This window comes from Indicator indicator, chromosome 19, assembly GCF_027791375.1.
Source record: "Indicator indicator isolate 239-I01 chromosome 19, UM_Iind_1.1, whole genome shotgun sequence".
Taxonomy (NCBI): domain Eukaryota; kingdom Metazoa; phylum Chordata; class Aves; order Piciformes; family Indicatoridae; genus Indicator; species Indicator indicator.
The window spans coordinates 14929532-14940872 of record NC_072028.1 but is presented as its reverse complement, the minus strand read 5'-3'; the positions used below and the strand labels follow the sequence as shown (position 1 = coordinate 14940872).

At 40.6% G+C, this 11341-nt stretch overlaps 1 protein-coding gene across 2 annotated transcripts; it reads right to left on the bottom strand.

Moving 5' to 3' along the window:
• Window positions 1-1017: 1017 nt before the first annotated feature.
• On the bottom strand, window positions 1018-6220 carry CNEP1R1 (CTD nuclear envelope phosphatase 1 regulatory subunit 1). Of its 2 annotated transcripts, XM_054389545.1 has the most exons (7): window positions 6196-6220; window positions 4692-4728; window positions 3824-3897; window positions 2519-2592; window positions 2089-2198; window positions 1900-1954; window positions 1018-1634 (listed from the first exon to the last, which is right to left on the bottom strand). In XM_054389545.1, the coding sequence occupies exons 1-7, from the start codon at window positions 6218-6220 to the stop codon at window positions 1593-1595; spliced, it is 417 nt and encodes a 138-aa protein (XP_054245520.1). In that variant the 3' UTR covers window positions 1018-1592. The 2 variants fall into 2 exon arrangements, with proteins under 2 accessions (XP_054245520.1, XP_054245519.1); XM_054389544.1 differs by lacking the exon at window positions 4692-4728 and having other exon boundaries at window positions 3824-3895.
• Window positions 6221-11341: the final 5121 nt, after the last annotated feature.

Sequence of the window (11341 nt, the reverse complement as noted above, 5' to 3'; positions counted from 1 at the left end):
CACCTGTGCTCGGCGGCAAGGCGATCCTCACCCTTACAGCCTCCTACCCCACGCGTCAACAGCGTCCTTCTAGGCACTGAGATGCAAGCGCTGGCTACTCTGGTATGTTTCCCCAGGTCAAACGCTCAAACAAGGCAAAAGTCGAATGAATTTCCTCCAGCAGCACTTACAGAGACCGGATTGACCCGCAGGGCAGAAAACATAGCAAGACTTTGGTGTCAATATCTTAGACTGCAAGAACCACATCAAATCTATGAAACGTTGGTCCATCATGAAAGTTACAGACTTCAGCTATAAGTTTCTGATGATCTTCTCTGTTCATTTGAGATCTGTATTTGCACAGTACAAAAGAAGGTAACATCTGTTTATACAAAGAATTTATTTTATTCACATTTACCTACAAAATATACAACAGTTAAAAATAATGGATAGGCAGATAATGTAGTGGAAAGTGACAGGAGACAACTGTTAATGTCTCAACTGACTAAGTTAGATCAATAGGCTGTCTTTAAAAGCCAGTTTACCTTGTCGTAGGAGATAATGAAGTTGCAACAGCTTTGCAGTTTTACTCAGTTAAGAGTTTGAAACAATTAAAAAGGCACCTTGAACAACTTAAATTACTAAAATTCTTTACAATTTTAGCTATTAAAAAGTTACACTTTATGCATATAACATCCAAAGCTTGATTTTAACACTCTGAATAACAACTAGTTATTTTATTGTGGCACCCTTTTATATTTTCTTTGCCAAATATCAAGTTACACATTTGCAACATAAATTTCATATCCAGACTATCAGAGCATAAAAATCCACTCAGGACAGTCATGTGGACTTAAGATACAGTACAACCTTACAATCAGGAAGATGCAAGCATATTTAAGACAACTTTTAAAATACTAAAACCTTAAAACAGTGTTGTGAACCAGATCAATCCAAGGAGCTATGTATAACCACGATGAAAGTGGCTGGTGCACTATATTTACAATTTGATAAACTCAACTCAATATATTTGCCAAGTTCATAAATGGTAAGACCAGTTTTCTCCAGCACAGACAGACAGTCTTTTTGCAAGCCTTTGAACCAGTTCATAAAGAGTGACCAGGAGACAAGAACAGCTGTAATGAGTAAATGTGCCAATAAAACATCACGGGAATGGTAAGTGTTCCTTTCAATACTGTTCACGAGAACAAGAAAATCCATACAGCAAGTCTTACTTCTTTTCCTGAACACTGGCATCATTCTGCTATTTACAAGAACTTAGAGACACATGACACAAATGAGGTTTGATTTTCAAGTTCAAATTCATAGCTGATTAACATACTTCACCTGTATGTTCTGTTCTAGCTGAAGTAAAAAAGTGACATTAATACTGAAAAAAGAGGTAATCAGAAGTAGCAAAAGCACTGATAATATGAACAAAGAATTTGGATAAATATTCGAGAAAGAAATATTGCACACTTTCACTGTCGACTGTGTAAGACTCACTCCCAGGCAGTGACAACCAGTCCTGTTAGTTTTTTGCTGTCGTACTACCTTTAAAAAGGTCATTTTTGGTTTCCATGGCAGTGGAAAAAAATGAAGGGAGACAACCCTTATTGAACATGAGGCCTAGGTTTCAAAATTAATTTTCCAGTCTGCAAGAGAAAAAAAAAAAATTTAGACCCTGAAAGTTGAGCCCAACAATTGCACTTCAATTTCACAGGTTAAGTTTAAAACAATACACAGAACAATACTGAGTATTCCACATATCAGTTTTACAGACACAGAATTTAAGGTATCCACAAGTCCTGTTCAGACAAAAAAAAAAAATTTAAAAAAATCACCAAAACAAACAAACCTGTGTGCCTTATTTGCAGTTTCTTAAAAACAATATTCAACCAATGAACCACTAACACTTACATCATCACAGGACATATTATATTCTGCCAAAACAGTTCTACATCGGGCTGCTATACTGTGTAGATTGTGTCAAGGAAAGTAGCCAATACTTGCACACAACTGAACAAGCGATATGAGCATAGGTTTCAGTAATAGCAGTTACTGCCGTCAATGCGATATTTTTAACCTCCAAACACGATCAAAGGATACATTGATGGTGCCACCACTCTTTTATGTATTCCAGCAAAGAACAAGCCTATGAGGGTAATACAGCTAATTGTGAAAAATGGGTGATTCCAAAGCGATGTGAAAAATGACACCTAGGAAAGAAATCAGAAAAATTGCTGCCTAGTTCACTTAAAAAACAAAAACAAAAACTACTGCTACTCCTGGTCATTTCTAAGTACCTGGGACCAGTTCTTTAAATGAGCATTCATGGTGTAGCGTTTTGGTAGGCATTATCCCAGCATATATTCCACAGCAATTCCAGACTGCTCAGGAGCATAATTAAAAATGATCTCCCAGTTTCATGGGAGAACCATGTTCAGCCTGTCAGTTTTTGAGGTTGTGATAGCTGCAGCACTTGACTGCAACATCAAGCTATGAGACAGACTACATTCAGGAGTAGCCTGAACTTTACCTTTTGTGTCTCCGGGTCTATCAACCAGTTCCAAGCACCAGTTGCTGTGCAGACTGATACTACTATCAGAATCACTGACAAAGAAAAGAATGAGAGTCATAAACAGTAGAATATCTTATTCCTATTAAAAAACATTTATTTTTCAGCAGCAGCTCTTAAACAAAATCAAATTAAAAAGTAGCTTTACAAGATACGTTTTCAAAAGAATTTTGGAAAAGATCCATGAAAAGCATAGAACTTCTTCTCTACATAAACACTTTTTTTTCCAAGGTAACAAGACAAAAAGTTAACACTGAATTAGAGACTCCATTATAATTAAAGTCCCACTTTTACACAAATTACAAAACTAGGAAAATAAGCAGTTAAGGAAAAAAGTGAGCTAGTGAACACAACTAGTTATATAAACCCCATGTAAATATGCTTAGAAGTTTTCAGAACTTTTTTCTTAATTATATCTGGTAACATGTAGCAATTCTGGATGCCAAAGGCATTCCTACAGTAGGTGCCCACAAGTTGTGCAGCTCTACTTTCAAATATATGCTTGCCTTCCAAATGCTTCAAAACAAGGGGTTTGAAGTGGTCATGTTTGGTTGGTTGTGTTTTGGGGTGGAGTTCTGTTTGTTCGTTTTTTTTCTTCTTTTACAAATAGTAATTTCTCCAGTTCTTTCATTTGAAATCAACCCTTTGGTCTCTCAGGAGAAAAGACACTATTTTATATATTCTAAAAAACATGGGTATTCTTTGAGTATGGAAACTTCAGCAGAATCTCACAACCAAAATAAACAAAACCAAACAAAAACCCAAACAGTCTTTCTCCACCACAGACTGCTGATCCCTAAGTTGTCGGCATTTCTGCGGTATTTGTGTCTTACCCCTTCACACTTTTCTGTTCGAACAGAGAGGACATTCTGCCTTTATGACACACTTCTGTGTGTATGCTGTAACTTTTCCACCTTCAATTTTACAGGCACTATCTCACCTTACCATATTTAGTTCAAGTAACTATAGTGATTGTCTGGAAAGCCTGGGCCTTCAAAAAAACACCAAAAAAAACCCAGAGAAAAACACACAAAACCCCCAACACATAAAATGAACAAATAAAACAGCTTACTGTCCTAACTACTTCCAGAATAACTTGGCCTTAAACCAATTCAATCTTGACCTAATTTTTCTAACTGGTTCAAGTATTAGTTTGGTGTCTTAGTACGTACTATCACATTGCAAACAAAATCAAAGATACACACTGGTTAACCTTAAAAGCTTGAAAGAGAGAATCATATTTATCCCTTGGAACATAAAACTTACTTCTCCAACGTCCTGTAGCTGGTTGCAAACATGCAATATATTCAGTAAGTCTTCTTTCAAAAGCTTTGAGATCTGGGAAGGATGTATATCAAGCATAGTTGTATTTTCATCTATTTATAGTAGTATTTTAATGTAAAATACGAAAGTAATTCACTTTTCCCTTGTACATGTTCATTCCTTAGGCAGAGACAACCAAAGCAATGATCATTTAGATGTAATAAAAGCACAACTTTAGCTAAAGAGTACAATAATAGAGTTACACTAAATGTAAGAAACATTCCCACTTATGGAAAAGAAAAATCAATATACCTGAGAAATCAGCATATTTTGCACGTTTAAAAATACTTACGAGTTAGATTTACAATAGCTTAAGTAACCCCTCCACACAGGGAAAAAAAAGAAAAGGTATCACATCTTGGAGTTCTATTAAGTTCTATTATGTACATAATGGTAAAAAAAAAAAAAAACACACAACAAAAACAACCAACAACAACAAAAAAAAAACCTGGCCAGCATTTGCCAGCTGCTTAAAGGATTGTTTGTAGCAGCTTGGTTTTGACGACTTTGTTTTGTAGAAACATCTACACACGTCTAACAACCCACAGCAAACACTAGCTCTATGACCTTATTTTAACTCTTTTTCACTTTAAATAGATCTTTCTTCTTATTGCCATTATTCTCCCATGGCGTTTCTATTGAAATGCATGTTAAATGCCAGACAGCAGTTCAAGTTCATACTCCTAATTTGTTCTGGGGTTTTTGTTGGTTTGGTTTTTTAGTATCTTAGCCACCTAATATTTGTCTATGAGTTGCTGTTTCACCTGAAGTCTACCTTAGATTTAAGCTTTTGTTCAACAAGGTCAATATTTGGCAACTTCCCATCAAAGATAGTGTTCTACCTGGAGCTAAGTTTTTATTCTGCATAAACTTGCAGTCAAAGTGTTTCACTTAACATTGCTCTGGAAATTTTCTCCTTCGAAGTACAACTATTGCTTAATTATTAATCATAATAAAGCAATTAGTAAGATTAGAAGAAATACACCTGTTATGATCCTTACTAATGTAGTTTTCTAAACTGCAAATTTACTGCTAAGTGGTTTGCAGGTAAGTTCAAGGGTGACGATTACAGCGTCTTGACTTCAGACACAGCTAAACTAGTTTTAATTACTGCCAATAGCTCGGCAGTTATGGCCTGTCCTCTGCCTCCCTTCTGGGTAAGCTAAACCTTTGTGAGCAATTAAAGTAATTAACCGTTTCCTGACTGTAACAAACCCCTACAACTAGTCACTGATGTGGGAAGGGGAAGATGAGGCATTGCATGAAACCCTCCTGAGAAACAGCACCCTGTAGGTGTAAAAATCAAACTACTGAAAACAAACTTGTGAAGAAAACACTTGTATAATGCAGACGCACTAAAAACCAGAAAAACCCCACAAACCTAAACCAAACACCACACCTTTCAGAAAACAGGAACGTTAGCTATGCACGTTCTAAGAAGCATCTCTGAATTTATTACTGTGGCACCTGGCAGCTGTAACGTGCAAAGCACACTTCTTACATTCCTATAGCTTGTATAGACATAGCAAATAACCCCTGACAACGCCTGACTATCATTTATTTTTTGTTTGCATGTCTAGCTCTACTATCTGCTAGAAAACACCTGGTAAGACTAATGCATTTTAGAATTCCATGTAAGCCTTACTTCTGGACACTAGAAAACTCCTTTCAGGGATCTGTAACTTCAAAGAACTTGTATCCAAACCCGTCACTGTTCTCAGACAATACAGAGCTATTTAAGTCACATTCTTCAAATGCAACAGGATCCTTGGCATAGAGTAATGCCTAGTGTGCTGTATGGGGCTCAAAACCGTAAGAAATACATTTCGTGTAAAAACCCATGAGGAGAGAAGAAGCTACCGCTGCACAAACAGATTTTAATAAGTTAAAGACAGGAAGCCTTATCGTGAAGAGGCACCGAAAGCGAAGGCCTGCTGGGCAGCTCCCTCCTCCCCAGGGCAGGCCGGCGGCTGGAGGACCCGCACACGGAGCTCCTCGGCACAGGCCTTCTCTGCAGGTCCCGCCGTCCGCCTCCGCGGGGCGGCCGAAAAACACAAGCAGAACCAGTAGCCCGCCCCGACGCCTCAAGATACGGAGGTCGCCCCAGAGACCCCGCCCCAGCTCGCCTGTCTGGGCCGAGGAGGAGCGCAGTGGAGAGGGAGCCGAGGCCTCCCGCGGCCGCTTCGCCCCCCTCAGGGCAGCGCCGTGGCGAGGCCCACTCCGGAGGGACAAGGCAGCGCGCCCAGGCACGGAGCCGGAAGCTCCCGGCGCGCCGAAGGGACAGCTCCAGGCTCGCTTCAGGCCGCCGCACTCACCCTCAGCCTGGTCCAGGGAGTTCATGGCGGGCGGGCAGAGGCAGCAAGCCCCGGCCGTGCCCCTGGCAGCCGCCCGCCACCCAGCCCGCCCCACACGCCGACCGGCCCTGCCCCCGCAACAACACCGCGCTCTACTGGCCAGCCTCCTGCTCGCTACACTCCCCTCAAGCAAGCGCGGTCCGCATTGGTTAGGTGCGGGAAGGGGCATAGCTTGGGCGTGGCTCCAGCTTTTGAGGGGCGCGGGGCGCGTAAGGTGGCTGTGGTTGTGCCCAGTGAGGCTGGGGCTGAGCGGGCAGGTGTGTTAACACTCAGTGGGATGTTCTGGCCTCCTTTCTTGCTTGTGAGGGGTTTCCCCCGAGTGAGGCCGCTGTCCCTGACAGGAGGATTGGTGTGAGCTGCCTCCTTATGTTGCCTCTTTCCTTTTCGACTTTAAGAGTGAGTTTTCTTGAAGCTATGGGTGTTGGCTGTGCCTCCGTCCGCTCGCAGGGCGGTGAAGGCCATTAGGGCAGCGGGAGCGGCATGTCGGTGGGGTCTTTGCTGTGGTACCTCATCGGGGCCCGCTCGTCCTGGCCGTGCTTCGGCGCTAACTGCCGTCCAGGGAGTGGTAGCATCCGAAAGAGTGAGTGTCCAAACCCTGTGTTTAAGCGCTGGGTTTTTTTCTGTGTTGTACGTGTGCCATTGGACCTACATGATGAACATCAGTCATCACAATCTTACGTTCCTCGCTGCCCTCTTTCCGCCCCAGCTAGGATACTGCGGTAACCGGACTGTTACTTTTTTTTGTTTTCTAAATTAAAGCACTTGGTGTTACGGAGTCACTTGGTTTGCGAGCTCTCCAGGGGCTCTGAGCTCTCTGCGCTGCCATCTGTTTTCAGCTCAGCTAATTGGTAGGCTGGAGGCTGGATTGGTATTTCGTAATCCAGTAAGAGTTTTATCGTCCTCTAAAAGCAGTTAGTGAGAACTGCAGTGCTCTCAGGGATGGGATGTGGTACCATTTTTCTCCTTCTGTGGAGCGTAAGCATTGCATTGTGTACACAGTGTGTAAAGACTTTCTGAAAGGGGACTTAGTCATGAAACTACGACTTCTTGGTTTTAGGTGTAATAAAGAAATGGTGTCTTCTAGAAAGTCTTAAGTCACCGTTGCTTTGGTAACGGCTCACTGAATATGGATAGCAGCGTATTTTCTTCAAAACCCTTTCGAGTCCAGCTTACGGTTTCACCTTTATAGTAGTTTTGCCAGAGTGAAAACCAACAGAAACACTCTCAGTCCTGGTGGTCGGGATTCTGTCACCCATGTGGAAGGGCTGTTGATAAAGACTATAAACAGACACCAGCACAGAAATATTTCATAGAATCAAAACACTGTAGTCTGGGAAGTAGACGTCTTCTTCTTTACTACTAGAGTAGCCTTGCAGGCCCCAAGAAATTAGATGCTACTTTGGAAAAATGTAGTGCTGTGCATCCTGAAAGTATCAGGCAGTTGTAATTTGCACTAGATTATGTATGCTTCTGCAGGTTTGGTGATGTGCAGATCTTCTGCTGATCTTTTATCATGTCTCGGTGTTATGTTTCTTTTCAAACAGATTTTTATCAAGTTTTCATGATTTGTGACACTTAAAAGCTGAACCTACCTCAGGAAAAAAAAATTCCAAGAGCAGTAACGCTTGAGATGCTTAAATAAATTGTAGTTCCATTTGATAGGACTGAGGTGAAAGGTGTCATAAGAGGCATAATCAAATTTCCTGGAAATGACTGGTTTCTAACTTTTTGGTTTTTAAAGATCATACTTCTAAAAATAAGCTTGAAGAAAAGCTCCCAAGAGTTTTAACATAACATGGGTCAAGCTATGATTAAGTAAATGTAATGTTTTGAATTTGTTACACAGTTTAGAAAAATGTTGGAATGCAATTAGGTGACATGGTCATTTAAGGACCTTTGTTATAGGAAGTTAAGCGAGGCTGTTTTTAAAGAATTGCTAGGGAGTTACTTAAAAGAATGAGGTGCACAGCTTGACAGGAGGTCTTGTTGCAGCCACTGTTCTGAGGGCAGCTGCTGGACACGTGCAGAGTGCATGATTCCTTAGCACGCTGTCTACTGCAAAACAATAACATTCCATGTGTGCCAAGAACAACATCCTTTGGAATTGGCACCCTTTGATTGGAACATGCTGCAGAAGCCACATCCTTGACATGCTAGCATCTCTTATTGGGAAAAGATTTTAGCTTATATATGTGGTTGGATTTTACTGGTTAAGGGATTGATAACAAAAAGTATAAAAAACAGCCAGTCTGAGCAATAGACCCTTCAGTTAAGTGCTTAGGTTAGGGATCCTTGGTTACGGCTGCTAGGGACTTCTGCTTCTGTTAGCTACTTCTTGCGAAGGCTTCGGTGTAGGGATGCTGCTAGAGATGCGTTTGGGGCTTCTGTTAGCTGCTTTGTCTGTTAAGGGCTTCTGTGACTTCTGCTGTAAGCGGGACTCTAGGGCCATAATGCTAGGAATTCTACAATGCAGCAATAAAGGACTTCAGAGAAGACTTCTGAGATTCACTGCTCTCTGCATTTCTAGAATCTCATTGCTACACAGCAACAGGGTTCGTGCCTTCATTCGTCACCCAACGGTGGCCTGAATCAGGAGGAAAAACAACATAGTATCCTTGTACTGAGCACAAAACTGCCTTGTATTTGGCTGAATTTTACCTGGTTGTCCTTCTGTTTGCAGCTTGATCTTTCACCTGTGATACAAAGTGTTTTAAATGTTCTTGTTTTGATTAAGTCTGAATTTATAAGCTGAAAGAAAAGCTTCATTGTGGAAGAAGGTGATCTTTTAAGAAAGCTGTGCCAGGCTTACCTGCCTGTTACTTGTCTAGGAAAACACAATGTAGATTTCAAAAACCTCTTTTTTTTTCTTTTCCTTTTTTTCTTTTTTAGCCTCATCTGTAGCAAAAGGATGTTTTATATTCCCATGAAACACAGAACTTACATGGCAGGGTAACTAGAGGAGATAACTGGACACGCTGGGAGGAAGAGAAAATGTAGACAAACAACCACTAATGTAAAATGAGCTTTGAGTTGCAGGGAACAGTATTCTGCATCAGTTCAGTTTTACAGCCTTACACAGCATTTTGAAATTTGATGTCTGATTTATTGAAATTGCCTTATAATCATGGAAGAAAAATATTTTGCATGAACTGGACTTTTATTTTTATCTTGGACAATAATGCATTTAAAACATGTTTTTTCCTTGCTTTGAAGAGCTATTTGGGCAGCAATATGAGCATTTGACAGAGAAGGAAGATTAGTATGAGATACCAGTACTCCTAGAAAGGTAAGAATTGTAACTAGCTTCTATTCCTTCTTAAAGCATGCACTTTTGTCTATATTTGACAGACAAATTAATAATATCTGTTAGTGTCCCTTCAAGGTCTAGTGATGGTAGCCTTAAATAATTATAGAAAAAACGTCTCTCTGGTTCTGAGATACATGTTGAGGCTTGAATTGCTGTATGATGCTCACAAAAATTATTCAATAAGCATGCTTCTGCTTTGTGGCCTCTGAAGGCTGAGGGAGAAAGATTTACTCTTTGTGCTGCAAAAAGGCTCTCATGGCCTGTAGGACAGAGTACTGTGTCCCAGGGAAAGCTGCAGGTATATCCAGGTGTAGCAGCACACTTGAACATTCCATTCAAATATGTAAGTGCAATCCAGTGAATTTATAAAATGTTGGAGTACGGCAGGAGCTCAATACTCAGGAGTTTGCATTACAGGCTACAGTAGGATTAGCTGGAAGAGATCTCTGGTCTGGTTTTATACTCAGCGTTTCTGTGTATCACCAGGGATTTCTTGGGTAACCCACAGACCATGATGCTGGAACTTCAGGCAAGGCAGATACTTTACAAGAATTCATGTTGCTTACCACAGATTACTATTATGCAGAGGAAAAAGGTTTGGAGAGTGGGACCCATATTTGCATTAGCTGAATGGGTAGATCTGACCAATAAAAGGGGAATGGGATGATAGAAATAAGGTGAACACAGGAATGTGAGAAATAAATTTAATCCTTGTTAGAACTCAATGGCAAAAATGTACAGGTACTTCTCTTCAGGGTAGAGAAGAATACTATGAAAGTTTTATGTCACTGTCTAAAGAAGTCATTAATCTAATGATAACTAAAACAAGTTAATGAATTATGTGAATATTGTAGCATGGGGGAATATCTGTGTGAGGAATAATTACTGAGTGAATTGACTACCTGTTTTTTGGTTTGTTTGGTTTTGCACAGGCAAGTCCATAAGCAATAGATCTGGAATTCATTGCTTAATTCCTCCTGTACTGTTGCAAAGAAGATTGTGAAGATGAGTGATTCCAGATAAATGCTTAGCAGAATGCAACAATTATTGTTTTCCCCGGTGTTTTACTTCTAACTTGTTTTGACAAGGTCATGCCAATAAGCTGCTCTATATCCATGTCCAGAATTTGAAATGTTCAGCCACGTATTGAAATGAGCAGAAGGAGAAGGTATGAATTACAACAGTCAGTATATGGTCCATGTTACTATCACCTTCACCTTTACAGTATCACCTCTTCTGGCAGTCCATGGGATTATCTGTCACTGAGGCTGTAGAGCAGGCTGTGACAGCAGGGCTTACTTCTCAGGGCTCTGGCTCGTGACCATCCATTTAGTTGGAGTAGGGCTGCAAGGTGTGATACATGACTGGAAACGAGGAGCTGGAAGTGGTTTGTGTTTGAGAATTAGTAGTGTGAACACACTACAGTCAGCTCAAAAGAGAACAAGTATTTGCCCACAAAAATCTCTTTAGTTACTTGGGAAATACATCCTGTAACGAACAACAGATCTGCATATTTTGCATATCCAAAAAAATGGGAAGGTTGACTATATGTTGGAGAAGGGACTTGCCAGAAATTAGCTTGCTTGCCTACGTTGTGTACAGTGTGGATATTTTTTCAACAGGGATCTTAAAGTATTTAGGAAAGATGTTCTGTAATGCAGCTGAAAAAAATTCCGATTTAGCCCTTGGTGCCTGACTAGCAAAAAAAAGGCAGCTAATGGCTTTTTCTTCTCGTTCCAAGGGAAGGCAGTGAGATTTGAGTCCCACCATCAAAATGGAAGAAAGTTCAGGAGAAAATTG

Excerpts from the sequence above, each read along its gene's own strand:
- CNEP1R1 (XM_054389545.1), bottom strand. The coding sequence starts at position 6,220 with ATGAACTCCCTGGACCAGGCTGAGG. Across the intron at positions 3,898-4,691 it reads TCTTTGATGGGAAGTTGCCA|AGATCTCAAAGCTTTTGAAA; the intron begins AATATTGACCTT and ends TACATCCTTCCC. Across the intron at positions 2,593-3,823 it reads AGCTACAGGACGTTGGAGAA|TGATTCTGATAGTAGTATCA; the intron begins GTAAGTTTTATG and ends TTTCTTTGTCAG.